The 27,917-nt window shown below is 48.4% G+C and overlaps 2 protein-coding genes and 1 long non-coding RNA gene across 7 annotated transcripts; all 3 read left to right on the plus strand.

Annotated features, from left to right (window-relative positions):
• On the plus strand, window positions 1–27,880 carry LOC136198501 (uncharacterized). Of its 4 annotated transcripts, none has more exons than XM_065988463.1 (47): window positions 1–269; window positions 323–815; window positions 873–1,019; window positions 1,071–1,184; window positions 1,233–2,435; window positions 2,484–2,611; window positions 2,668–3,000; window positions 3,054–3,726; window positions 3,787–4,617; window positions 4,678–5,058; window positions 5,112–5,474; window positions 5,527–5,640; window positions 5,693–5,803; window positions 5,857–6,069; window positions 6,124–6,240; window positions 6,296–6,508; window positions 6,563–6,679; window positions 6,735–7,001; window positions 7,055–7,171; window positions 7,225–7,479; window positions 7,533–7,649; window positions 7,703–7,897; window positions 7,944–8,060; window positions 8,113–9,107; window positions 9,165–9,524; window positions 9,576–10,290; window positions 10,342–11,202; window positions 11,251–11,622; window positions 11,679–11,840; window positions 22,530–22,655; window positions 22,706–22,825; window positions 22,882–22,998; window positions 23,051–23,176; window positions 23,226–23,348; window positions 23,410–23,627; window positions 23,685–24,035; window positions 24,085–24,799; window positions 24,851–25,711; window positions 25,760–26,131; window positions 26,188–26,349; window positions 26,403–26,528; window positions 26,578–26,697; window positions 26,754–26,870; window positions 26,923–27,048; window positions 27,098–27,220; window positions 27,282–27,591; window positions 27,643–27,880. In XM_065988463.1, the coding sequence occupies exons 2-47, from the start codon at window positions 752–754 to the stop codon at window positions 27,752–27,754; spliced, it is 13,980 nt and encodes a 4,659-aa protein (XP_065844535.1). In that variant the 5' UTR covers window positions 1–269; window positions 323–751; the 3' UTR covers window positions 27,755–27,880. The 4 variants fall into 4 exon arrangements, with proteins under 4 accessions (XP_065844535.1, XP_065844533.1, XP_065844534.1 ...); XM_065988461.1 differs by having other exon boundaries at window positions 323–348; window positions 400–815; window positions 1,071–2,435; XM_065988464.1 differs by having other exon boundaries at window positions 2–269; window positions 1,410–2,435.
• On the plus strand, window positions 13,594–14,819 carry LOC136198503 (vitellogenin receptor Yl-like). 2 transcript variants are annotated; one of them, XM_065988468.1, is made up of 6 exons: window positions 13,594–13,817; window positions 13,866–13,930; window positions 13,982–14,076; window positions 14,131–14,231; window positions 14,277–14,466; window positions 14,526–14,819. In XM_065988468.1, the coding sequence occupies exons 1-6, from the start codon at window positions 13,664–13,666 to the stop codon at window positions 14,575–14,577; spliced, it is 657 nt and encodes a 218-aa protein (XP_065844540.1). In that variant the 5' UTR covers window positions 13,594–13,663; the 3' UTR covers window positions 14,578–14,819. The 2 variants fall into 2 exon arrangements, with proteins under 2 accessions (XP_065844540.1, XP_065844539.1); XM_065988467.1 differs by having other exon boundaries at window positions 14,131–14,466; window positions 14,526–14,817.
• Window positions 16,546–17,945, plus strand: LOC136198505 (uncharacterized). Its single transcript, XR_010672821.1, has 6 exons — window positions 16,546–16,741; window positions 16,801–17,217; window positions 17,312–17,426; window positions 17,491–17,635; window positions 17,695–17,855; window positions 17,931–17,945. It is a non-coding gene; the product is annotated as an uncharacterized lncRNA (long non-coding RNA).
• Window positions 27,881–27,917: the final 37 nt, after the last annotated feature.

The raw sequence follows: 27,917 nt of genomic DNA on the forward strand, positions 1-27,917 counted from the left end.
CGGAAATCGATACAGTACTGTAGAAATTATTTGTCGCGACCGAAGATTGGCTCTCCTTCGACACAAAAAGCGCTCGAGCGCCAATTCCCGATTGTTGACCTGCTTCTTGGCGTCTTTGCTCCTCCAAAAATGCCTCAAGAAGCGTTTGTTTTTCAGAAAACTCGGTGATTTGCCTCGTCCATCGACGAATCGATCGAATTATGGCCGCTTTTGCCACTTTTTCTGCACGAAAATCGGTTTTGTAAAGCATCGAAAGCCCTCTGTACAAGGTAATGGTGGAAGGGGCCTCTTTTGGGGAAACCGACGCAATTTGTCGTTGTAGAAGGACCAAAACGAAGCATACGAGAGGTTAGAACACCAAAAACGATTTTTCGACGCGAACTTCACCCAGTCTTCCAGCGAAAACGCTGCGAAAACGTCAATTTTTCGTGTTATAGCGCAATATTTAATTTTTTTCTAGTGAATTTCATCACTAAAGGCTCAAAGGTAGCCATTAGTCGACTCTTCTCAAAGTAACCCCCTGTTCTCAACACAACCTTGCGCGCGATTGACCTCACTGTTTACTTTGTGTAAACAATATCCATACGGAGGCGTAACGGACAAAGTTCAATCGCGAGATCCCTCAGGGAATTATTCAAGCCACGCTCTGTTTCCCTGTTGCTCGGACAACTGAGTTTACTTAGTCGATCGCGTCTTCCCTAGCGATCGTCTGTATACCTCGCGCCGACGCAGAGTGAGGATAGCGGTGTGGATGACACCTCGAGGTCTTCGTTGGAACGCGCTCTTCGCGTCGCTCTTTGTCGCCTGCGTTTTCGGTTAGGCCGCCCGCCGTCTTTTGTTGACCTGGGTGGGAACCATTCCGTTTATCTTAGTGTCGACGGTTCGAGCGTCGTCGCACTCGAATGAGACGGATATTCCGACTTCGGCTAGCGTGACGGAATCCCCGTCGAGTCCACGTGCTTATTCGTCGCAGCCTTCGGTTTACACGCCTTTTGCCGAAACGGACTCGCCCACTTCAGGTTTTTCTTTCGAATTTAGAGCGTTTAGAGAGCGATTGATTATGTACGTAGGGTGCGAATGTCCGACCGGCACGGTACCGACTTATTTGCCATATTCGATGGAATCTACAACGGACTTTGATAGCGGAAGTGCTTCTCCAACAGAATCTGGGAGTGGAAGTGCAGGTAATCCATTTCCAACAGATTTTGGCAGCGGAAGTGCATTTCCAACAGAATCCGGGAGTGGAAGTGCAGCTAATCCGTTTCCAACTGACATTGATAGCGGAAGTGCATTTCCAACAGAATCTGGTAGTGGAAGTGCGGCTAATCCATTTCCAACAGATTTTGGTAGTGGAAGTGCATTTCCAACAGAGTCTGGGAGTGGAAGTGCAGCTAATCCGTTTTCAACAGAGTCTACAGCTGGAAGCGAAGCAGTGACAACGAATCCTTTTCCTACCGAATTTAATACTGGAGGTGCAGCGGCGACAACGAATCAATTTCCAACAGAGTCTCCTACTGGAGGTGCAGCGGCGACAACGAATCAATTTCCAACAGAGTCTACTACTGGAGGTGCAGCGGCGACAACGAATTCATTTCCAACGGAATTTAATACTGGAGGTGCAGCGGCGACAACAAATCAATTTCCAACAGAGTCTACTACTGGAGGTGCAGCGGTGACAATGAATTCATTTCCAACAGAATTTAATACTGAAGGTGCAGCGGTGACAACGAATCAATTTCCAACAGAGTCTACTACTGGAGGTGCAGCGGTGACAACGAATTCATTTCCAACAGAGTCTACTACTGGAGGTGCAGCGGCGACAACGAATCCTTTTCCTACCGAAATTAATACTGGAGGTGCAGCGGCGACAACAAATCAATTTCCAACAGAGTCTACTACTGGAGGTGCAGCGGTGACAATGAATTCATTTCCAACGGAATTTAATACTGAAGGTGCAGCGGCGACAACGAATCAATTTCCGACAGAGTCTACTACTGGAGGTGCAGCGGTGACAACGAATTCATTTCCAACAGAGTCTACTACTGGAGGTGCAGCGGCGACAACGAATCCTTTTCCTACCGAAATTAATACTGGAGGTGCAGCGGCGACAACAAATCAATTTCCAACAGAGTCTACTACTGGAGGTGCAGCGGTGACAATGAATTCATTTCCAACAGAATTTAATACTGAAGGTGCAGCGGCGACAACGAATCAATTTCCAACAGAGTCTACTACTGGAGGTGCAGCGGCGACAACGAATCCTTTTCCTACCGAATTTAATACTGGAGGTGCAACGGCGACTATGAATCAATTTCCAACAGAGTCTACTACAGCAGTGACAACAAATTCATTTCCAGAAAATCTTACTTCTGAAAGTGCAACAACAACGCACATCTGTTATTGCACTCCCATTCCAACTCCTCCAGAAACAGCAGGTACAGTTGCCCTGTGCTTACCTACTGTATGCCTATGAGTGATTTTAGAGCCTCCAAGTCTTTTTTATCCGTTTGAGCACCATTACTCAACAAGTGATCTCGATGACAAGTGCGTTCTGGTTCGCGCAAAATACTCCGGCTTTCCCTACTTCGGAAAGAGACTGACGCAACTCTACGTAAGTGATGATAATCACTTGAAAATCTATGAACATTAAGTAATTGAATTACTTAGATTTGTGCAAATGGGCTAGTATCAGGAAATCAGCCTTTTAGAAGCTACACTCCAGTACTCCTGTCAGACAATCGCCTTATTGGCTTTGATATCATCGCTCCCTTTTGGGCGGATATCAACATACAGTATGATCTTTCAAGTGAACTCAAGTACTACCTCTATTATCATGGTTACGACTATGACGGCATCCTATCTCGAGCCAGCGAAGACGTTCTTCAAAGATACCCTAATCTCACTCGATTCGATGCTGTACAAGTTCTCGTTGTAACGTGGTACAATGTAGCCAACTACCCCGACGGAAAAGGTTATGGATTTGACGAATCATCTGACTTGGTATGACAAAATTTTAATTAGAAAACTACAGTTGTTTAATTTTTCTTGCGTAGCGAAACTCGTTTCAATTGGTCCTTGCTACTGATGACATTCAAACATTCGCTTTCTTCATCTACGGAAATGATTCCCTGTACTGGGCGGGTCGCTGTGGGGGATATGCTGTTTCCGGTTACATGGCAACGAGTCTCGACGGAAATTCTATTGAATCTTTTTACAGTGTCTATGGATCAGGGACGCCTGAAATCACGGACGTCCTGAGCTCTCAACTCTGGCTGTCCTTTTTACTGACTCCTGACTTGGACTCGCTAGCCATCAAACGACAAGAATGCTGGACGTGGTATTTCTACGATATCAGAACGCTTGGTGAGTACGTTCAATGGGGAATAGGCGACGCTCCGCCGTGTCCAGCTTCGGAGAGTTTGGCAGCTAACGATCCTCGCTTTATTCCGTCGTCCGATTTTTTGGAGTCCTATGATTGCTACTACAGTGCCTTGCCTGCTGAAAACTCTGGATTTTATATTGAATCAGTCTGCTGCTATGTCTATGGAGCTCTAGATGAAAGCCTATCGAGTCCGTATCACCGATTAATTGAGCCGTACAATCACACTCTATTGACAGCGGATCCGTACTATTATTGCTGCGAGATTGATGATCCCTTTATGTGCCATCTCTACCACAAACGGCGACCTTTTATTGATTCTAGTGGCTATTGTCCAACAATTCCCGGTAAGAAGTTCTCCTCATACGATAGTATTTCTTGTGATAAAAAATCCGTTCGTTCTCTAGCTCCGGTTTTTGGTGATCCTCACTTTGAAACGGTGTACGGATTCAGTTACACGTTCAACGGCGTTGGCGATTACGTTCTAATCCGCGAGGCGATGAATTTCTTTACTCTTCAAGGCCGTTTGTCGAGCGTTAACGACTCGAGCGCCTCAGTCCTCACTGCTCTTGCGGCTGCCGTATTTCCCTACGGAACGTCAGAAATGTTTGCACTCGAAACTCCCTCCAATGGCGTTTTTCACGTCGAACTCTCCTCCAACGACACCCTTGTTGTATATGCGCGTGAGGGTCCTTACTCTGAGTGGAATGACATCACGGGTAATCTGTCGTCAGACGGGTCGCCTGTGAACTTTTACGGCGCTCTTTTGACGAAATCATCTTCTGGCGTCGTGGTCATACGATTCAGTGGCGGTATAGCTCTTACCGTAGAGCCAAAAACTGGACTTCTTGCTGCTGTGGCTACAGCTCCCACAGACACAGAAGACACATTGTCCGTGAACGGTCTACTCGGGAATTTGACGTCACGATATGGAGCCGTTGTGCCAAGTAACGCCACAGACAGGCAACTTCATTTTGATTTTGCGCAGACGTGGCGGATATATAATGCATACGACGAATCAATTTTATTAAATTCGTCCAACGCAGGTTCTCCCTCGTCTTTTGTGCCTCTGTTTTTTGACGAAATAGACGTTTCAACGGCCGCAAGTAGTGATCTCATTGCCCTCTGCAATGGAAGCAACGCTTGTTTGTTTGACGGAATAGTCACTGGAGATTTACAGCTGGCCGCTGAGACAAAAGAAACGGAGGAACAGAATGCAGAACTACGAGAAAATTTGAGTAAGAACCTGTATATATATTCACGTACGTATTCTTCTTACTTAGCCTTTTACTTTCTAGGTAATTTTCCTCCAACGTTTTCTGGAGACACCAATCTCAATGCTTATGTGAATCAAACTTCAACTTATGTCTTTTCAGTTTCCGATCCCGATGGAGATTCAGCGTCTGTGACTGTGCAATTGAAAGGGACTCTACCCCCCGCTTCGGACTTCAATCTCACTTACGATGGCAACGTTACCTATACGTTTTCCTGGCGACCGTCGAGTACTGACAACGTCAGTCTACTGTTCTTCGCCAGTGATTCGCGCGGAGCGACAAGCCTTCTTCATCCCTTCGTTATGCTGTGCGGATGCCGTTCGGATCTCTCTGCTTCTTGTTTTTATCCTGAATACTCGGGAAGTAAAGATCGTTTCGTTTTGATGGACTGCGCGTGCGGCGAGGGTATGTTTGCAGACGCTCTCCTGTTTCTGCTATGACGATTTATTCGTTTTTAGGCTACAGTGGTAGATTTTGCGACGTCGAAGTTGATAAATGCGATTACCAGGAATGTTTTCCTGGAGTCGACTGCTTTGACACTAAGTGGGGCGATCCTACTTGCGGATCGTGCCCAAATGGAACACACGTTATAGGAGACAAATGCTTTGATGGAACAGCCAATTGTGCGCTGGAAGTTTCGACGGAGTTTCCTACGTCGTTTCCTACGTCGTTTCCTACGTCGTTTCCTGCGCCACCTCCGGATTACGAAGACTGTTTAGCGTCGAGTAATTGCTCTCAGGCGTGCGCTGTCATCAACGAGACGCAGACCTGTTTCTGTTTCGATGGCTTTGAGCTGGATTTGAATGAGAGAGATTGCAGTGGTACAATAGAGGGATAGCAGTTGAGATGAGAAAATGACACGCAATGTTTTAGATATTGACGAGTGCATTTCGTCGCCATGCTATAATGGGGGGACGTGTCAGAATACAGACGGTAGTTTCTACTGCAACTGTTCGTCTGGATTCGTTGGACGTTCCTGCCAAACGGGTGAGAAGATATTATGGTTTTACCTGTTGAACCAACTAGTAGTCTTTTGCAGATGTTAATGAATGCGAATCATATCCTTGTCAGAACGGTTGGTGCGAGGATTTCCCAGGCGGCTTCAACTGTAGCTGCATGTCAGGATATACTGGTTTTTTTTGCGAAACAGGTAAGTAGCTTCCACGGTGGGTCTTAGATAAAAGACGAGTGAGTTTCTTGCAGATATTGACGAGTGCTCATCGTATCCCTGTCAGAATGAAGGAACTTGCGATGAGGACTATATGTACGGCTATCACTGTTACTGCATATCAGGATATACTGGGACCCACTGCGAGTCTGCTGATGCTGAAAATTCAACGGAAATACCTCCTCCAAGCTCATCTCTAGCTCCAACAGACTCAGGTTTGAATGAAACAGCAACGCCAACTCCGACAGGTAAGTAGCTTCTATAGTAGGCCTTTCAATAAAGGACCAGCCAGTCTCTTGTAGATATAGATGAGTGCTATTCGTATCCCTGTCAGAACGGAGGAACTTGCGTTGAGAATTCAGAGCCCGGCTATCTCTGTTACTGCATGCCAGGATATACTGGGATCCACTGTGAAACAGGTAAGTAGCCCTTCCACGGTGGGTCTTAGATAAAGAACGAGCCAGTCTCTTGCAGATATTGATGAGTGCTCATCGTACCCCTGTCAGAATGGGGGAACCTGCGTTGAGGACTATATGTACGGCTATCACTGTTACTGCATGTCAGGATATACTGGGACCCACTGCGAGTCTGCTGATGCTGAAAATTCAACGGAAATACCTCCTCTAAGCTCATCTCTAGCTCCAACAGACTCAGGTTTGAATGAAACAGCAACGCCAACTCCGACAGGTAAGTAGCTTCTATAGTAGGCCTTTCAATAAAGGACCAGCCAGTCTCTTGCAGATATAGATGAGTGCTATTTGTATCCCTGTCAGAACGGAGGAACTTGCGTTGAGAATTCAGAGCCCGGCTATCTCTGTTACTGCATGCCAGGATATACTGGGATCCACTGTGAAACAGGTAAGTAGCCCTTCCACGGTGGGTCTTAGATAAAGAACGAGCCAGTCTCTTGCAGATATTGATGAGTGCTCATCGTACCCCTGTCAGAATGGGGGAACCTGCGTTGAGGACTATATGTACGGCTATCACTGTTACTGCATGTCAGGGTATACTGGGACCCACTGCGAGTCTGCTGAAAGTGCAACGGAAATACTACCTTCAAGCTCATCTCCGACTCCAACGGACTCGAGCTTGAGTGAAACAGCGACGCCAACTCCAAGTGATGTAGAAACGGCAACTCCAACTCCAACGGACTTGGAAACAGCGACACCAACTCCGACAGGTAAGTAGCTTCCACGGTAGGTCTTAGATAAAGGATGAGCCAGTCTCTTGCAGATATAGATGAGTGCTATTCGTATCCCTGTCAGAACGGAGGAACTTGCGTTGAGGACTCAGTGCCCGGCTATGTCTGTTACTGCATGCCAGGATATACTGGGATCCACTGCGAAACAGGTAAGTAGCCTCCACGGTGGGTCTTAGATAAAGGATGAGCCAGTCTCTTGCAGATATTGATGAGTGCTATTCGTATCCCTGTCAGAATGGGGGAACCTGCGTTGAGGACTCAGTGTACGGCTATCACTGTTACTGCATGTCAGGATATACTGGGACCCACTGCGAGTCTGCTGAACTACTACCTTCAAGCTCATCTCCGACTCCAACGGACCCGGGCTTGGGTGAAACAGCGACGCCAACTCCAAGTGATGTAGAAACGGCAACTCCAACTCCAACGGACTTGGAAACAGCGACACCAACTCCGACAGGTAAGTAGCTTTCACGGTAGGTCTTAGATAAAGGATGAGCCAGTCTCTTGCAGATATGGATGAGTGCTATTCGTATCCCTGTCAGAACGGAGGAACTTGCGTTGAGGACTCAGTGCCCGGCTATGTCTGTTACTGCATGCCAGGATATACTGGGATCCACTGCGAAACAGGTAAGTAGCCTCCACGGTGGGTCTTAGATAAAGGACGAGCCAGTCTCTTGCAGATATTGATGAGTGCTATTCGTATCCCTGTCAGAATCGGGGAACCTGCGTTGAGGACTCAGTGTACGGTTATCACTGTTACTGCATGTCAGGATATACTGGGACCCACTGCGAGTCTGCTGAAATACTACCTTCAAGCTCATCTCCGACTCCAACGGACCCGGGCTTGGGTGAAACAGCGACGCCAACTCCGACAGGTAAGCAGCTTTCACGGTGGGTCTTAGATAAAAACAAGTGTTGCAGATATAGATGAGTGCTATTCATATCCCTGTCAAAATGGAGGAACGTGCGTTGAGGACTTAGTGTATGGCTATCTCTGTTACTGCATATCAGGATATACCGGGATCCACTGCGAAACAGGTAAGTAGCTTCTACGGTGGGTCTTAGATAAAGGACGAAACGAGTTTCGTAGATATAGACGAGTGCGAATCGATGCCCTGTCTCAACGGAGGAACGTGCTTTGAGGACTCATTGCCCGGCTATTTCTTCTGTAACTGCATGTTAGGATATACTGGGGCCCATTGCGAAACTGCGGCTGCAACGACTTCTTTTCCTGACGTCATTACTGCATCTTTTGAAAGTGTTGCCTCAACGGCTTTATTTCCCACGCAAGCTTTTACTGGACGTGTGGCTTCTTTTCCAGTATCCACTACTGGAAGTGTTGCAGCAGCGACTTTATTTCCAACAGGCGTTTTTTCAACTCCAGCAATCGTAACTTCGACGGAAATACTTCCTTCAAGCTCATCTTCAACTCCAACGGACCCAGGTTTGGGTGACACAGCGACACCAACTCCGACTGATGTAGAAACGGCAACTCCGACTCCAATAGACCCAGGTTTGAGTGAAACAACGACGCCAACTGCGACCGATGAAGAAACGGTAGCTCCTACCACGACGGACTCAGATTTGACAGTGACACCAACTCCTGCAGTAGAAACAGAGGCTCCGATTCTAACGGACTCAGCGACACCAACTCCAACAGATTTAGAAACAGTATCTCCCACTCCCAGGGACGGCGGAGAGACAGGAACTCCAAGCGCTCCAGCCGCAGGTTCTGGAACGCCAACTCCAACAGATTCAAGTGCATCTCCAACTCCGGTTTCTGAAAGGGGAGAAACGCCGACTCCAGCAGACGACTCCGGTTCTGCAAGTGAGGAAACGCCGACTCCAACAGACGAACCCTCTTCTGGAAGTGAGGAAACGCCGACTCCAACAGACGACTCCGGTTCTGGAAGTGAAGAAACGCCGACTCCAACTCCAACAGCGCCGACTCCAACTCCTGTTCCCTGTGAATTTTATCCTTTTGATTCTCACCCGTGGAGATCAGGTTTCGACGACTCCTGCTTTTCTATCTATACCACGTTGACCGCATTTCCCTATTTCTCCAATCGCTTCCATCTAATCTACGTAAACTCCTTTATTAATTCTTCTAAAAAAGAGTCACTCGTCTGTTTCTTTCTCTAGATCTGCGCCAACGGGCTTATAGCGTTCAATCGGCCCTTCTATCGCTATCGACCGGAGTTATTCTCCTTCAACCTCATCGGTCGCAACATCATCGCTCCATTCTGGGCCGACGCAACGATATTCGAATCAGCAGGCTCGCGAATTTATTACCAACTCTACGCCCGCGACGACGGCAACTCCCAAACGGCGGCAACCTTAGTGAAAGCCAGCTACGACGTCCGCGCTCGTCTATCCGAAACCGAGCAAGATTTCACCGCTATTCAAGTTCTCGTCGTGACGTGGTCCAACGTCGCTAACTACCCTGACGGCTACTACTGGTACTTCTTTTACGGACGCTCCTACGACTCTCTCTCGAACCTGGTACGTTTGAATGTCTTCGATGTGGGGTTTATGTTTAATTCTTGTTTGCAGCGTAATACTTTTCAACTCATTCTCGTCACAGACTCCGTCAGAACGTACGCCTTTTTCGTCTATGGCGATAGCGGGCTCCAGTGGTCGGGACGTTGGGGTCGTAGCGGCGTTGCCGGCTACGTGGCTACCGGCGCAAATGGACTATTCCTCGCCGGTGTCTCCAACGTCGTCGGATCGGGAACGCCGTCTATAAGCGAAGTGGACAATCTAATATATAACGAAGTTATTGGAACGCAGTGCGGCGCTTTTTTCGGCCTCTCCGTCGATCCTCAACAGGCCGATTTGAATCGTCAGAAATGCCTTAATTGGTTTTCGGACGATATTGATCGTCTCGGTAAGGAGGTAACGTGGGGCCAAGGAGTCGCTCAATCGTGTCCCTGCTCCGCTTGGCAAGCGTGGTGGGACTTTCGCTACAGTTGGGCATTCGGCTTTCCCTGGAACGAACTGTCTTGTTTCTATACGAGTTTCCCGAGACCATCTGACGGCCTTTTCATCGAAACGTCGTGCTGTTACAATTTTGGATCCCTCATACTAACGCCACCGTTGAGTGGCCAAGCGAGTCCCTATCATCGATTTTGGGATAGTACGAGTTATTTGCTTTACACAGCAGAGCCGCGTCAGTTCTGCTGCGCCGGGGGTGACGCGGATTTGTGCGCTCGCTACTTCGAACGAAGACCAACAATCGACTGTTCCGGCTATTTTCCCCTTAATCTCTGTAAGTAAATAAAAAACCCCTGTATTTATTCCTATGACGTTTTCCCTCAAGGCTGGGGTTACGGTGATCCTCATTTGCAAACGGCTGACGGCACGCAGTATACGTTCAACGGTCGAGGCGAATATGTTCTCATTCGAGGCAAGGGCAACGGGTTTACCATGCAAGCGCGCACCGTGCCGGCAGTCGGCAGCAACGCGACCGTTTTCTCGGCTTTTGTCATGGCGGCGTTTCCCAACGGCACGACGAGCGACTTCGCATTTGCCGTGCCACTCTACGGCATTATTCACGCGGAACTAAAAGGAAACGATTCGATGGCCGTCAAAGCTCGCAGAAATTCTTCCGCCACGTGGACCGATATTACGGCGGAGTACGAAGAATTGTCGGTGAACGACACGAAAGACGTTTTTGGCTCGCTTATTTCGAGACCGGTAGCGAACGAGTTGGTTGTGCGATACCAAGAAGGCATGTCCGTCACTGTGACCGTGAAAAAAGGTCTGATCACCGCCGTTTTTGCTGGCCCCAACGATCAGAAGAGCGACGAAACGCGCGGCTTACTCGGCGTGTGGGACGACGATACGTCGAACGATTTTACGGCACGCGACGGCACCGTCGTGCCGACGAATTCTACCGATCGGCAAATTCATAACGAGTTCGGTCAGACGTGGCAGATAACGGCAAACGAGTCGCTTTTCTTTTATCCCGACGGCAAGGGTCCCGCCGATTTTTCGTTTCCGAATCACATTCCGCCGTTTATCGACGAAGCCGACTTCTCGAATGTGAGTCAGGAATTGAGAGATGCGTGCGGAGATGACACCGTCTGCTTGTACGACGGAGTTCAGACGGGCGACGTGGAAGTGGCGGCACAGACGAGACAAACGGAAACGGCGAATTTGGAGCAGATCGAATTTCTCGGTAATAAAATCCCATTTAAATTGCGTATTTCTTAAATTTTATTTCTAGACAACTTCCCTCCAACAATGCACGGGAATGATACTCTAAGAGCTTTCCTTAACCAGACGGTAACGTATCTTTTCACGGTGTCCGATCCCAACGATACGGTGACGATTCGCTTGGTCGGAACCCCGCCACCTACTTCCGATTTCACGCTCGAGCTTTCCAGCAGAGGCTCCTATACTTTTACGTGGACGCCGTCGAGTCTGTCTCCCGTGAGTTTGCAGTTTGTCGCTAACGATTCCGCCGGGGCCTCCACTCTACTCCACCCTCTTGTTCGACTGTGTGGATGTCGTCTCGATCTCGGTGCGATGTGCATCGATGCGACGGGGTCCGGAGGCGGCGATCGGTTCCTCTTACAAACATGCCAATGCGGATCAGGTCAATTAAAAAATCTCGTTATAATAATTTTCTCAATTTTAGTTTCGTACATCTAGGTTGGGAAGGGCCCTTGTGCGATCAGGATGAAGATGGGTGTGCTGATTTCGAGTGTTTTGAGGGCGTTGAATGCATTGATAATTCTCCGCCGGCGAGCGGCGCATCGTGCGGTCCGTGCCCAAACGGTTCGTCGTCCGTAAACGACACGGAGTTATGCATTGGTAGGTGAAAATTGATCGAGCTCTTTTTTTAAAATGCTTTACGACTGTTTCTCAGATATTAACGAGTGCGAGACGAACACGTCAGGCTGCGAGCAAGTGTGTACGAATTTGCCGTTACTCAGTTTCACGTGCAGCTGCAGAAGTGGATTTGTGCTAAATTCCGACGGGAGGACATGCGATGGTGATTCCTTTTCCCCCTAATAATTCCTCTTTTCATACTCCCATTTCAAGATATTAACGAATGTGCGACGTCGAGGCCTTGTCATCAGATATGCAACAATACCGAGGGCTCGTTTAGATGCAACTGCGAAGAAGGTTTCCGTCTCGATAGCGACGGCGCTACGTGCATTGGTAAAAGCTTTTTGTTTCGTTTCCTTGCACCTTTTTTGAACTCTTCCTTTTTCAGCCAATGAGACTTGCTCGTCGTCCAATTGCGAACAGGTCTGCGCAGTTATTAAAGGAACTCAAAGGTGTTCGTGCAATCTTGGATTTGAGCTGAAAAGTGATAACGAAAACTGTCAAGGTAAGCTTTCGCTTTAGCCTTGGCTTCCTCTCTCTTGAGTCGTCTTGTTGTCTAGACATTGACGAATGCGCAAACAGCAACGATAATGACTGCGACCAGCTCTGCCTCAACACCAACGGATCTTTTACGTGCGATTGTCTAAGTGGATACCAGTTGAATTCCGATGGACGCACCTGCGATGGTAATATCCGTACTAATACTATTTTTTGACGTGATAATTCTTCTGGTAGACATCAACGAATGCTTTGTCTCTTTGTCCATTTGTCCTGGAGGGCAACAGTGCGCCAATACCGATGGCTCGTTCACTTGTAGCTGTGCTAGCGGATTGGAGCTCATAAACGGCTCTTGCCAAGGTAGAATAAGTCTGATATTTTCAGTTGAAGTCTTTGTGGAAAAGGCGACGTCTTTTCGCAGTTCCTTTCACTCCTACTGCATCTGCCGCTCCAACTGCTTTGCCTACTTCAGAATCGACAACATCAAACGCATCTACTCCAGCAGCGACTTCATCGTCTGCTCCAACGGCTGTGAACAACACAGTGACGCCAACGTTGGATGCTCAGTCGCCTTTAGTTACAGCCACTCCAACTCCCTCCAAGCCGACTCCCTCCACGCCGGCTCCCGCCGAGGGGGAGAAAGGCGGTCTCTCTGATGCTGATGTCGTAGGAATTGTTGTAGGCACTGTCGGAGGGATCGTGTTTTTGGTGATGCTAACTATTGTCATCTATTGGATGTAAGTGTTTGAGAGGCAGCTATTGCGATTTTTTGATGCCTGTAATTGCAGAGTGAAATCGAAGAAATCAGCCAAAGTGCTTCCCCACGATGAAGGACAAGAAATGGGTCTTATGCGTTCGTCCAAAGCTAAAAAGGGTCGAAGCTCACCGGACAGTCAATAGGATAGATCTTCACGCTTTTATTACGCAGAGTAGCCCACACTTTATTGCTGGAAGCAGCTGGACACACGTTATTGCCAATTATCTTATATGTTGAATGTGCAGCAGTAGGCGATAAAATAGTATCTAGAGCCCGTACACCTGTTTCTGTGTTGTTAAAGTCTCCAATGCTTTTCCGATTATTCCCCCCCCCCCCCCCCCCCCACCTTCCCCTACCCTACCCATTTCTACTACCGATTAATCCAATCTAATACTTATCTGTCATTTTTTCTAGTGGAAGAGTGTCAATTATCAGCTCTGAAAAATTGTTCCTATGGCTGTATCCTTGTAAACAAAGTCGAAACTTGCCTTTGTGGACCTGGATTTCAGTTGAGCGAGGAGGAAAGAACCTGCAAGGGTAGGTCAGCCCTATGTTGATAGGTGGTAACTATGTAAACTTAGACGTTGATGAATGCCAAGCGTCTCTCGACAATTGTCAGCAGCTGTGCAACAATACGTGGGGAGACTATTTGTGCGACTGCACAGCCGGCTACTCTCTCAATCCTGACGGACGCAGTTGTGACGGTAAAGAAAACAGGCCGGGGTTGCAAAGGCTATTCATGATCTATATAGCTCAGCCCACTTACCCAGAGAACAGGTTAGTCGTTATTGTACTTCAGATTTCCACTGTGGCGGAGGTACAGGCGACTGAGGCAAATCAGAGCAAACGCATCTACTGATTTATGTAGTTTGACGAGAGCCTGTTTCGAGAGGCTGTTGCCCTCGCAATATCTGAATACTGTGACAGTATAGGAGTAGCCTGCTTTGCTTCAAACCGTGCCAGGTCAGTAAGCAGTGGACTAGGATTTTATAGTACTGAAAGTGGTTTCCTTTACAGACGATTAGCGAGTTTGACTAAGGACAAAGTAGTCATTGTGAGTGTGACATCTGAAGGCGGTGGTCTGAACGTTGCATTCTACGTTCTAAGCGGCATCGAAGGTGCAGCCGTTCCTCGTGACACTATCATTCAGGGACTCTCTACAGCAAAGGCCATTGAGCAATTACGAGACTTTGGATTTTCCGTTTTGAATTTTCAATCGACAACGACAGCTACTGGCCTGATTACAATTGCTCCATTCGGCGGTTTTACTGCTGGAAAAATTGTTGGAGTTGTGTTGGGAACCCTGGGAGGCACAGGGCTGCTCATTGTCTCGATCGTGGCCTTCTATTGGGTGTAGGTTCTGGCTCGTGAGAGCATAATCCATTATTCAATTCATTTAAATCTTTTTGTAGTAGGGAAACTAAACGGTCAGCGAAAGTGTACCCAAAACTGCTAATCTACTAAGTCATTGGTTGGCTGTATTACTAATTACGTTCTAGCGTGCTCGATTTATACCACATTTTCCACGCCTTTAGTTCTGGACGTGACGAACAAGAAGAGCGCTGGCTTGCCTTCGCTTCGTACAACGAAAGCACGGATTCTAGAAACTGCAAAAGAGATTCTATCCGGGAACAGACGAGCCGACTCGCAACTCTTAGTTTAGCTATTTTGTCTTCGCAGCAAGCCCTTTTGCTTTTGCGAAGCCTCCTTTAGGTCTGGAAACGAAATCGCGGGCCTCCATTTCGGTCTTGAGCGCGTTTCTTCGGCGAATCGCCGCTTCGCGTAAAACAGACGCTCGCCGCTTGCCTCTGCTTTCCATTTGGATCAATCCGCGATCAGAAACCGTCGCTGGCTAAGCGAGAAAAGCGAGAAAATTACGCCTGGGCGCCACACGTTCAAGTGTAGCTAATTTTATTTCCACACGCGCACACAGCGATTTTTCGTGCAAAAATCTAATCTAACATGTCCAATACTCTTCCTTTCCTTTCAATTCCTTCCTCTTCAGCGCGATCGATTAGACTTACGATGGAAAACGAGGTTCTTTTACGGTTTTTCTAAGCAGCCGAATGCTGTCGTCCATCAGCGCGGCTCTGTCTTCGTCCATCGTCGTTTTTCCTTCATCGCGCTACCTAAAAATTACGTTTTTCGATCCTTCAGCGCTCTCGGCGATCGTTTTCTTCAGCGCGCTCGTCCCTCGTCATTTTGCTCCAGCGCTCGACCTAAAAAAAATCCGATTAGATCGCCGATTACTTCAGGGCGCTCTTCGATCGTTTTTCTCAGCTCGCTCGTCCACTGTTTTCCTCCAGCGTTCTCGTCGATCATATTTCTTCAGCGCACGACCTAAAAAATCCTTTTTCTTCAGCGCTCGACCTAAAAAAATCCTTTTTCATCAGCGCTCGACCTAAAAAAATCAAATTAGTCACTGCCAAATAATCATTCGTACCTTGTGAGTTGCGTCCGTATTAGCGCTATCCAGGCTACACCGCGTGGAGGTTCGGACGCTTTGTAGCCCAGGGAAGTCTTCGCAAAGCGATGACTCCCTTCCAAAAATTTTCGGGTGAGTTTGCGGGTCCTCGGCCACTCCTTCAGTACCCACCTGGATGAGGATCGGCCCCTAATACCGAAACCCCGGTGCGCTGGTACCAAAGCCTTCGGTTTATCGTCCATGAGAAGAACCGGGCCTTGTGGAGTGGAGAGAGGCTGACCACTGCTTGTAGGAGTCAACAATGAAGACAGTGCAGTGGAGGAATCGAAGGCTCCTGGACCGGATCATCCTCGGTCTAATCGCGTCGTTCGGGTGAGACAAGTGCCGGCAACCAGGCCATGATGAACACCCCCTCCAAGCCGTATCCACTCAGCCTAACGCGGATCGTGCTTGTTGACGCAATAAGACCTTGGCGATCGTGATGCCCAGTGCGTAAACCGAGGCCGAAGCCCCCCATCGCCCCGCTTACGGGCTCCGGCACGGAATTATCCGTGGGCCACGCTGAGTTCCAACTATCCCCGCTTGCCTTCTGTCGAATCTCCCGAGCCAGTCCTCTCAAGGATGAGACGCAGATTGCTCCACGCCGCACCCACCCTCAGCCGCAACTGAAGGAGATCGGCGGTGCGCTTCGCTCTTGAACCGTGTGCCACGCCTAGCGCTCTTTTCGCACCTTTCCAGCGCTCTGATTGGTTCGCGCACGTACGTGTGAAATACAAACCGGTTTCAATACCGGTTTGACTATCGATTGCATAATGATTATAGTCAGCAGATTATTTTTAGCAAGAAATGATGCAATTAATCGCGCCCTCAAGTTCAAGCTTGCAAGATAAGATGGCGATCGAAAATGCCTCGTGGACGCCTTTCCTCTTCTTCGACGGTTTCATTTCGATTATCGGTTGTTGCATTATAGATTTTCTCGCTCACGCGGCTATCCGGGCATCGTTTATCCGTTCTGGAAATCGTCAGTGAAAATCCTCCAGCAACTCCCTCCAAGCCGGCTCCTTCCAAGCCGGCTCCCTCCACGCCGGCTCCCACCGAGGGGGAGAAAGGCGATCTCTCTGATGCTGATATCGTAGGAATTGTTGTAGGCACTGTCGGAGGGATCGTGTTTTTGGTGATGCTAACTATTGTCATCTATTGGATGTAAGTATTTTTGTGTTTGAGAGGCAGCTATTGCGATTTTATGATGTCTGTAATTGCAGAGTGCAATCGAAGAAATCAGCCAAAGTGCTTCCCCACGATGAAGGACAAGAAATGGGTCTTATGCGTTCGTCCAAAGCTAAAAAGGGGCGAAGCTCACCGGACAGTCAATAGGATAGAAGATCTTCACACTTTATTACGCAGAGAAGCTGGGCACACGTTATTGCCAAATATCTTTTATGTTGAATGTGCTGCAGTGGCGATAAAATATTATGTAGAACGTCTCCAATGCTTTTCCGATTATTCCCTCCCTCCCTACCTTATCACTACCCTGCTCATTTTACTACCGATTAATCCAATGTAATACTTATAACTTGTCTGTCCTTTCTTAGTAATCGGCCTTGAAAAATTGTTCCTGTGGCTGTATCCTCGTAAACTGAGTCGAAACTTGTCTGTGTGCAGACCTGGATTTCAGCTGAGTAAGGAAGTAGGAACTTGCCAGGGCAGGTCCAATGTTGACAAGATAGTGGTAGCTACGTAAACTAGACGTTGATGAATGCATTTATTTTTCAGGAAACTCGATGATTTGCCTCCTCATCGAGGATTCGATTCAAGCTCTTTGTCACCCCTTCTGCACGAGAATGGCTTTAGAAAAGCATCGAAGGCGTTCTGTAAGGAATCTAGTAAGGTAATCGTGGAAGGGGCCTTTTTTAGAGCACTAATAAAAAGATTCGAATCTCCGATTCTCTTAGCGAAATTGTAGATCGTCGTTTATTCGTTGACGCTCAGAACAAACGAAAGCAAGCAGTCCATCTCTTCACTTCTTGAGAAGATTTTTCAATGAACTTCACCCGGTCTTCCATGCTAGCGAAAACGATGAGAAACGTCGAATTTTCGGTAAATCGAGATATACGTAGCAGTAGTATTTCATTTTTTCCTTACGAATTTCATCACAGCTAGAGCGTCGAAGTGTTCTTTTTCTCAAAATCACCACCTGTTCTCAACAGAATCCTGCGCACGACCCGACCTCATTGTTTACTTTGGGTGATATCCATACGGAGGCGTTGACTTCTTCCCTAGCGACGTCTATTTACTGTTGACTTCGCGAGGACGAACGGTGAGGATGGTGGTGTGCATGACACCTCGAAATCATCGTTGGAACGTGCTCTTTATCGCCTGCGTTTTCGGTTAGGCCTTCCACCGTCTTTTGTTTGACAGGGGAACATTCCATTTATCTTAGTATCGACGGTTCGAGCGACGGATATTCCCCCGTCGTCAGTCAACGCGTCGTCGCAGCCTTCGATTGATACGCCTTTTACCGAAACAGAATCACCCACTTCAGGTTTCTTCGAATTCAGAACGCTTAGAGAGAGATTGATACGCCAACTCCAACAGATGTAAAAACGGCAACTCCTACTCCATCGACCTCAGGTTTGGAAACGGCGATACCAACTCCAACACCAACTCCATCAGGAAACGAATGCTTCAATGGGACGGCCAATTGTACGTCGTTTCCTCCGTCATTTCCTCCGCCACCTCCTCTGCCACCTCGCGAAACAGGTAAGTAGCTTCCACGGTTGGTAGATAAAAGACGAGTGAGTCTCTTGCAGATATTGCTACCTCAACGGCTTTATTTCCCACGCAAACTTTTACTGGAAGTGTGGCTTCTTTTCCAATATCCACTACTGGAAATGTTGCAACAGTGACTTTATTTCCAACACGCGTTTTTTCAACTCCAGAAATCTCAACTTCAACGGAAATTCTGCCTTCTAGCTCATCTATAACTCCAACAGACTCAAGTTTTAGTGAAACAGCGACGCCAACTTCTATACCAATAATAGACAGTACGCCTCCGACTCTAACAATCGTAACTTCAACGGAAATACTGCCTTCAAGTTTATCTCCGACTCTAACATACTCAAGTTTGAGTGAAACAGCGACGCCAACTCCAACACCAACTCCGACAGGTAAGTAGTTACTTGCGGATCGTGCCTGAATAGAACACACACGTTATAGGAGACAAATGCTTCAATGGGACGGCCAATTGTACGTCGTTTCCTCCGTCATTTCCTCCGCCACCTCCTCTGCCACCTCGCGAAACAGGTAAGTAGCTTCCACGGTTGGTAGATAAAAGACGAGTGAGTCTCTTGCAGATATTGCTACCTCAACGGCTTTATTTCCCTCGCAAGCTATTACTGAAAGTGTTGCAACAGCGACTTTATTTCCAACACGCGTTTTTTCAACTTCAACGGAAATACTGCCTTTGACTTCAAGTTCATCTCCAACTCCAACGGTCTCAGGTTTGAGTGAAACAGCGACGCCAACTCCAACAGATGTAAAAACGGCAGCTCCTACTCCATCGACCTCAGATTTGGAAACGGCGATACCAACTCCAACACCAACTCCGACAGGTAAGTAGTTACTTGCGGATCGTGCCTGAATAGAACACACGTTATAGGAGACGAATGCTTCAATGGGACGGCCAATTGTACGTCGTTTCCTCCGTCATTTCCTCCGCCACCTCCTTTGCCACCTCGCGAAACAGGTAAGTAGCTTCCACGGTTGGTAGATAAAGACGAGCGAGTCTCTTGCAGATATTGCTACCTCAACGGCTTTATTTCCCACGCAAGCTTTTACTGGACGTGCGGCTTCTTTTCCAGTATCCACTACTGGAAGTGCAGCAGCAGCAGCGACTTTATTTCCAACAGGCGTTTTTTCAACTCCAGCAATCGTAACTTCAGCGGAAATACTTCCTTCAAGCTCATCTTCAACTCCAACGGACTCCGGTGACACAGTGACACCAACTCCGACTGATGTAGAAACGGCAACTTCGACTCCAACAACGGGCGACTCCGGTTCTGGAAGTGGAGAAACGCCGACTCCAACTCCAACAACGCCGAGTCCAACTCCTGTTCCCTGTGAATTTTATCCTTTTTATTCTCACCCGTGGAGATCAGGTTTTGACGACTCCTGCTTTTCTATCTATACCACGTTGACTGAATTCCCCTATTTCTGCAATCGCTTCCATCTAATCTACGTAATCTCCCTAATGAATTCTTCTAAAAAGGGTCTATCATCTGTTTCTTTCTCTAGATCTGCGCCAACGGGCTTATAGCATTCAATCGGCCCTTCTATCGCTATCGACCGGAGTTATTCTCCTTCAACCTCATCGGTCGCAACATCATCGCCCCTTTCTGGGCCGACGCAACGATATTCGAATCAACAGGCTCGCGAATTTATTACCAACTCTACGCCCGCGACGACGGCAACCCCCAAACGGCGGAAACCTTAGCAAAAGCAAGTCACGACGTCCGCGCTCGTCTATCCGAAACCAAGCAAGATTTCACCGCTATTCAAGTTCTCGTCGTGACGTGGTCCAACGTCGCTAACTACCGTGACGGCTACAAAGGCTTCTATGACTCTCTCTCGAACCTGGTACGTTGGAATCTTCGATGTGGGGTTTATGTTTAATTCTTGTTTGCAGCGTAATACTTTTCAACTCATTCTCGTCACAGACTCCGTCAGAACGTACGCCTTTTTCGTCTATGGCGATAACGGGCTCCAGTGGTCGGGACGTTGGGGTCGTAGCGGCGTTGCCGGCTACGTGGCCACCAGCGCAAATGGACTATTCCTCGCCGGTGCCTTCAACGTCCCTGGATCTGGAACGCCGTATATAAGCAAAGTGGACGATCTAATATATAACGAAGTCATCGGAACGCAGTGTGGCGCTTTTTTCTGCCTCTCCGTCGATCCTCAACAGGCCGATTTGAATCGTCAGAAATGCCTTAATTGGTTTTTGGACGATATTGATCGTCTCGGTAAGGCGGTGACGTGGGGCCAAGGAGTCGCTCGATCGTGTCCCTACTCCGCTCGGCAAGCGTTGTTTGACCGCCGCTACAATCGAGCATTCGGTTCTCCCCGGGACAAACTGTCTTGTTTCTATACGAGTTTTCCGAGACCATCTGGCGGGCTGTTGATCGAAACGTCGTGCTGTTATCGGTTTGGATCCCTCATACTAACGCCACCGTTGAGTGGCCAAGCGAGTCCCTATCATCGACTTTGGGATAGTACGAATTATTTTCTGTATACAGCAGAGCCGTTTCAGTTCTGCTGCGCCGGGGGTGACGCGAATTTGTGCGCTCGCTACTTCGAACGAAGACCACCAATTGACTGCTCCGGTTACTTTCCCCCTGATCTCGGTAAGTAAATAAAAAACCCCTGTATTTATTCCTATGACATTTTCCTTCAAGGCTGGGGTTACGGTGATCCTCATTTGCAAACGGCTGATGGCACGCAGTATACGTTCAACGGTCGAGGCGAATATGTTCTCATTCGAGGCAAGGGCAACGCGTTTACCATGCAAGCGCGCACCGTGCCGGCAGTCGGCAGCAACGCGACCGTTTTCTCCGCTTTTGTCATGGCAGCGTTTCCCGACGGCACGACGAGCGACTTTGCATTTGCCGTGCCACTCTACGGCATTATTCACGCGGAACTAAAAGGAAACGATTCGATGACCGTCAAAACTCGCAGAAATTCTTCCGCCACGTGGACCGATATTACGGCGGAGTACGAAGAATTGTCGGTGAACGACACGAAAGACGTTTTTGGCTCGCTTATCTCGAGGCCTGTAGCGAGCGAGTTGGTTGTGCGATACCAGGAAGGCATGTCCGTCACTGTGACCGTGAAAAAAGGTCTGATCACCGCCGTTTTTGCTGGCCCCAACGATCAGAAAAGCGACGAAACGCGCGGCTTACTCGGCGTGTGGGACGACGATACGTCGAACGACTTTACGGCACGCGACGGCACCGTCGTGCCGACGAATTCTACCAATCAGCAAATTCATAACGAGTTCGGTCAGACGTGGCAGATAACGGCAAACGAGTCGCTTTTCTGTTATCCCGACGGCAAGGGTCCCGCCGATTTTTCGTTTCCGAATCACGTTCCGCCGTTTATCGACGAAGCCGACTTCTCGAATGTGAGTCAGGAACTGAGAGATGCGTGCGGAGACGACGCCGTCTGCTTGTACGACGGAGTTCAGACGGGCGACGTGGAAGTGGCGGCACAGACGAGAGAGACGGAAACGGCTAATTTGGAGCAGCTCGAATTTCTCAGTAATAAAATCCGATTTAATTAAATCGCGCATTTCTTAAATTTTTTTCTAGACAACTTCCCTCCAACGATGCACGGGAATGATACTCTCAGAGCTTTCCTTAACCAGACGGTAACGTATCTTTTCACGGTGTCTGACGATATGGTGACGATTCGCTTGGTCGGAACTCCGCCACCCGCTTCCGATTTCACGCTCGAGCTCTCCAGCAGAGGCTCTTATAATTTTACTTGGACTCCGTCGAGTCTGTCCCCCGTGAGTTTGCAGTTTGTCGCTAACGATTCCGCCGGGGCCTCCACTCTACTCCACCCTCTCGTTCGACTGTGCGGATGTCGTCTCGATCTCGGTGCGGTGTGCATCGATGCGACGGGGTCCGGAGGCGGCGATCAGTTCCTCTTACAAACATGCCAATGCGGATCAGGTCAATTAATAAATCTCTTTTCTAATTTTACCAATTTTAGTTTTGTAGGTTGGGATGGGCCTTTGTGCGATCAGGATGAAGATGGGTGTGCTGATTTCGAGTGTTTCGAGGGCGTTGAATGCATTGATAATCCTCCGCCGGCGAGCGGCGCATCGTGCGGTCCGTGCCCAAACGGTTCATCAGCCGTAAACGACACGAAGTTATGCATTGGTAGGTGAATTAGTCAAGCTCTTTTTTTAAAATGCTTTACGACTGTTTCTCAGATATTAACGAGTGCGAGACGAACTCGTCAGGCTGCGAGCAAGTGTGTACGAATTTACCCATACTCAGTTTCACGTGCAGCTGCAGAAGTGGATTTGTGCTAAACTCCGACGGGAGGACATGCGATGGTGATTCCTTTTCCCCCTAATAATTCCTCTTTTTATACTCCCGTTTCAAGATATTAACGAATGTGCGACGTCGAGGCCTTGTCATCAGATATGCAACAATACCGAGGGCTCGTTTAGATGCGACTGCGAGGACGGTTTCCATCTCGATAGTGACGGCGCTACGTGCATTGGTAAAAGCTTTTTGTTTCGTTTCCTTGCACCTTTTTTTGAACTCTTCCTTTTTCAGCCAATGAGACTTGCTCGTCGTCAGATTGCGAACAGGTCTGCGCAGTTATTAAAGGAAATCAAAGTTGTTCGTGCAATCTTGGATTTGAGCTGAAAAGTGATGAAGAAAACTGTCAAGGTAAGCTTTCGCTTTAGCCTTGGCTTCCCCTCTCTTGAGTCGTCTTGTCTAGACATTGACGAATGCGCAAACAGCAACTATAATGACTGCGACCAGCTCTGCGTCAACACAAACGGATCTTTTACGTGCAATTGTTCAAGTGGATACCAGTTGAATTCCGATGGACGCACCTGCGATGGTAATATCCGTGCTAGTAATATTTTTTGACGTGATAATTCTTTTGGTAGACATCAACGAATGTTTTGTCTCTTTGTCCATTTGCCCTGGAGGACAACAGTGCTCCAACACCGAGGGCTCGTTCAATTGTAGCGGTGCTAGTGGATTGGAGCTCATAAACGGCTCTTGCCAAGGTAGAATAAGTCTGATATTTTCAGTTGAAGTCTTTGTGGAAAAGGCGACGTCTTTTCGCAGTTCCTTTCACTCCTGCTACATCTGCCGCTCCAACTTCTACTCCAACTCCAGACACGCCGAGTCCAACTTCAACAGCGCCGACTCCAACTCCTGTTCCCTGTGAATTTTATCCTTTTGATTCTCACCCGTGGAGATCAGGTTTCGACGACTACTGCTTTTCTATCTATACCACGTTGACCGCATTTCCCTATTTCTCCAATCGCTTCCATCTAATCTACGTAAACTCCTTTATTAATTCTTCTAAAAAAGAGTCACTCATCTGTTTCTTTCTCTAGATCTGCGCCAACGGGCTTATAGCGTTCAATCGTCCCTTCTATCGCTATCGACCGGAGTTATTCTCCTTCAACCTCATCGGTCGCAACATCATCGCTCCATTCTGGGCCGACGCAACGATATTCGAATCAGCAGGCTCGCGAATTTATTACCAACTCTACGCTCGCGACGACGGCAACTCCCAAACGGCGGCAACCTTAGCAAAAGCAAGCTACGACGTCCGCGCTCGTCTATCCGAAACCGAGCAAGATTTCACCGCTATTCAAGTTCTCGTCGTGACGTGGTCCAACGTCGCTAACTACCCTGACGGCTATTTCTATTACGGAAGCTCCTACGACTCTCTCTCGAACCTGGTACGTTGGCATCTTCGATGTGGGGTTTATGTTTAATTCTTGTTTGCAGCGTAATACTTTTCAACTCATTCTCGTCACAGACTCCGTCAGAACGTACGCCTTTTTCGTCTACGGGGATAACGGGCTTCATTGGTCGGGACGTTGGGGTCTTAGCGGCGTCGCCGGCTACGTGGCCACCGGCGCAAATGGACTATTCCTCGCCGGTGTCTCCAACGTCGTCGGATCGGGAACGCCGTCTATAAGCGAAGTGGACAATCTAATATATAACGAAGTCATTGGAACGCAGTGTGGCGCTTTTTTCGGCCTCTCCGTCGATCCTCAACAGGCCGATTTGAATCGTCAGAAATGCCTTAATTGGTTTTCGGACGATATTGATCGTCTCGGTAAGGAGGTAACGTGGGGCCAAGGAGTCGCTCAATCGTGTCCCTGCTCCGCTTGGCAAGCGTGGTGGGACTTTCGCTACAATCGAGCATTCGGCTTTCCCTGGAACGAACTGTCTTGTTTCTATACGAGTTTCCCGAGACAATCTGACGGCCTGCTCATTGAAACGTCGTGCTGTTACAATTTTGGATCCCTCATACTAACGCCACCGTTGAGTGGCCAAGCGAGTCCCTATCATCGATTTTGGGATAGTACGAGTTATTTGCTTTACACAGCAGAGCCGTTTCGGTTCTGCTGCGCCGGGGGTGACGCGGATTTGTGCGCTCGCTATTTCGAACGAAGACCACCTGTCGACTGCACCGGTTACTTTCCCCTTAATCTCTGTAAGTAAATAAAAAATCCCTGTATTTATTCCTATGACGTTTTCCCTCAAGGCTGGGGTTACGGTGATCCTCATTTGCAAACGGCTGACGGCACGCAGTATACGTTCAACGGTCGAGGCGAATATGTTCTCATTCGAGGCAAGGGCAACGGGTTTACCATGCAAGCGCGCACCGTGCCGGCAGTCGGCAGCAACGCGACCGTTTTCTCGGCTTTTGTCATGGCGGCGTTTCCCAACGGCACGACGAGCGACTTCGCATTCGCCGTGCCACTCTACGGCATTATTCACGCGGAACTAAAAGGAAACGATTCGATGACCGTCAAAGCTCGCAGAAATTCTTCCGCAACGTGGACCGATATTACGGCTGAGTACGAAGAATTGTCGGTGAACGACACGATGGACGTTTTTGGCTCGCTTATTTCGAGACCGGTAGCGAACGAGTTGGTTGTGCGATACCAACAAGGCATGTCCGTCACTGTGACCGTGAAAAAAGGTCTGATCACCGCCGTTTTTGCTGGCCCCAACGATCAGAAAAGCGACGAAACGCGCGGCTTACTCGGCGTGTGGGACGACGATACGTCGAACGACTTTACGGCACGCGACGGCACCGTCGTGCCGACGAATTCTACCGATCGGCAAATTCATTACGAGTTCGGTCAGACGTGGCAGATAACGGCAGACGAGTCGCTTTTCTGTTATCCCGACGGCAAGGGTCCCGCCGATTTTTCGTTTCCGAATCACGTTCCGCCGTTTATCGACGAAGCCGACTTCTCGAATGTGAGTCAGGCGTTGAGAGATGCGTGCGGAGACGACGCCGTCTGCTTGTATGACGGAGTTCAGACAGGCGACGTGGAAGTGGCGGCACAGACGAGACAAACGGAAACGGCGAATTTGGAGCAGATCGAATTTCTCGGTAATAAAATCCCATTTAAATCGCGCATTTCTTAAATTTTATTTCTAGACAACTTCCCTCCAACGATGCACGGGAATGATACTCTCAGAGCTTTCCTTAACCAGACGGTAACGTATCTTTTCACGGTGTCCGATCCCAACGATACGGTGACGATTCGCTTGGTCGGAACCACGCCACCTACTTCCGATTTCACGCTCGAACTCTCCAGCAGAGGCTCCTATAGTTTTACGTGGACTCCGTCGAGTCTGTCCCCCGTGAGTTTGCAGTTTGTCGCTAACGATTCCGCCGGGGCCTCCACTCTACTCCACCCTCTTGTTCGACTGTGCGGATGTCGTCTCGATCTCGGTGCGATGTGCATCGATGCGACGGGGTCCGGAGGCGGCGATCGGTTCCTCTTACAAACATGCCAATGCGGATCAGGTCAATTAAAAAATCTCGTTATAATAATTTTCTCAATTTTAGTTTTGTACATCTAGGTTGGGAAGGGCCCTTGTGCGATCAGGATGAAGATGGTTGTGCTGATTTCGAGTGTTTTGAGGGCGTTGAATGCATTGATAATCCTCCGCCAGCGAGTGGCGCATCGTGCGGTCCGTGCCCAAACGGTTCGTCGTCCGTAAACGACACGGAGTTATGCATTGGTGGGTTAACTGTTCGAGCTCTTTCTTTAAAATGCTTGAAGACTGTTTCTCAGATATTAACGAGTGCGAGACGAACACGTCAGGCTGCGAGCAAGTGTGTACGAATTTGCCGTTGCTCAGTTTCACGTGCAGCTGCAGAAGTGGATTTGTGCTAAATTCCGACGGGAGGACGTGCGATGGTGATTCCTTTTCTCCTAATAATTCGTCCTTTTATACGCCCGTTTCAAGATATTAACGAATGTGCGACGTCGAGGCCTTGTCATCAGATATGCGACAATACCGAGGGCTCGTTTAGATGCAATTGCGAAGAAGGTTTCCGTCTTGATAGCGACGGCGCTACGTGCATTGGTAAAAGCTTTTTGTTTCGTTTCCTTGCACCTTTTTTTGAACTCTTCCTTTTTCAGCCAATCAGACTTGCTCGTCGTCCAATTGCGAGCAGGTTTGCGCGATTATTAAAGGAAACCCAACTTGTTCGTGCAATCGTGGATTTGAGCTGAAAAGTGATAAAGAAAACTGTCAAGGTAAGCTTTCGCTTTAGCCTTGGCTTCCCCTCTCTTGAGTCGTCTTGTCTAGACATTGACGAATGCGCAAACAGAAACGATAATGACTGCAACCAGCTCTGCCTCAACACCAACGGATCGTTTACGTGCGATTGTTCTAGTGGATACCAGTTGAATTCCGATGGACGCACCTGCGATGGTAATACCCGTGCTAATACTATTTTTTGACGTGATAATTCTTCTGGTAGACATCAACGAATGTTTTGTCTCTTTGTCCATTTGTCCTGGAGGGCAACAGTGCGCCAATACCGATGGCTCGTTCACTTGTAGCTGTGCTAGTGGATTGGAGCTCATAAACGGCTCTTGCCAAGGTAGAATAAGTCTGATATTTTCAGTTGAAGTCTTTGTGGAAAAGGTGACGTCTTTTCGCAGTTCCTTTCACTCCTACTGCATCTGCCGCTCCAACTGCTTTGCCTACTTCAGAATCGACAACATCAAACGCATCTACTCCAAATACATCTGCTCCAAATACGTCTACTCCAACTGCAGCAGCGACTTCATCGTCTGCTCAGTTGCCTTTAGTTACAGCCACGCCGGCTCCTTCCAAGCCGGCTCCCTCCACGCCGGCTCCCACCGAGGGGGAGAAAGGCGGTCTCTCTGATGCTGATGTCGTAGGAATTGTTGCAGGCACTGTCGGAGGGATCGTGTTTTTGGTGATGCTAATTATTGTCATCTATTGGATGTAAGTGTTTGAGAGGCAGCTATTGCGATTTTATGATGTCTGTAATTGCAGAGTGCAATCGAAGAAATCAGCCAAAGTGCTTCCCCACGATGAAGGACAAGAAATGGGTCTTATGCGTTCGTCCAAAGCTAAAAAGGGGCGAAGCTCACCGGACAGTCAATAGGATAGATCTTCACGCTTTTATTACGCAGAGTAGCTCACACTTTTTGCTGGAAGCAGCTGGACACATATTATCTTATATGTTGAATGTGCAGCAGTAGGCGATAAAATATTATCTAGAGCCCGTACACCTGTTTCTGTGTTGTTAGAAAGTCTCCAATGCTTTT

This window comes from Oscarella lobularis, chromosome 19, assembly GCF_947507565.1.
Source record: "Oscarella lobularis chromosome 19, ooOscLobu1.1, whole genome shotgun sequence".
NCBI classification, from domain to species: Eukaryota; Metazoa; Porifera; class Homoscleromorpha; order Homosclerophorida; family Oscarellidae; genus Oscarella; species Oscarella lobularis.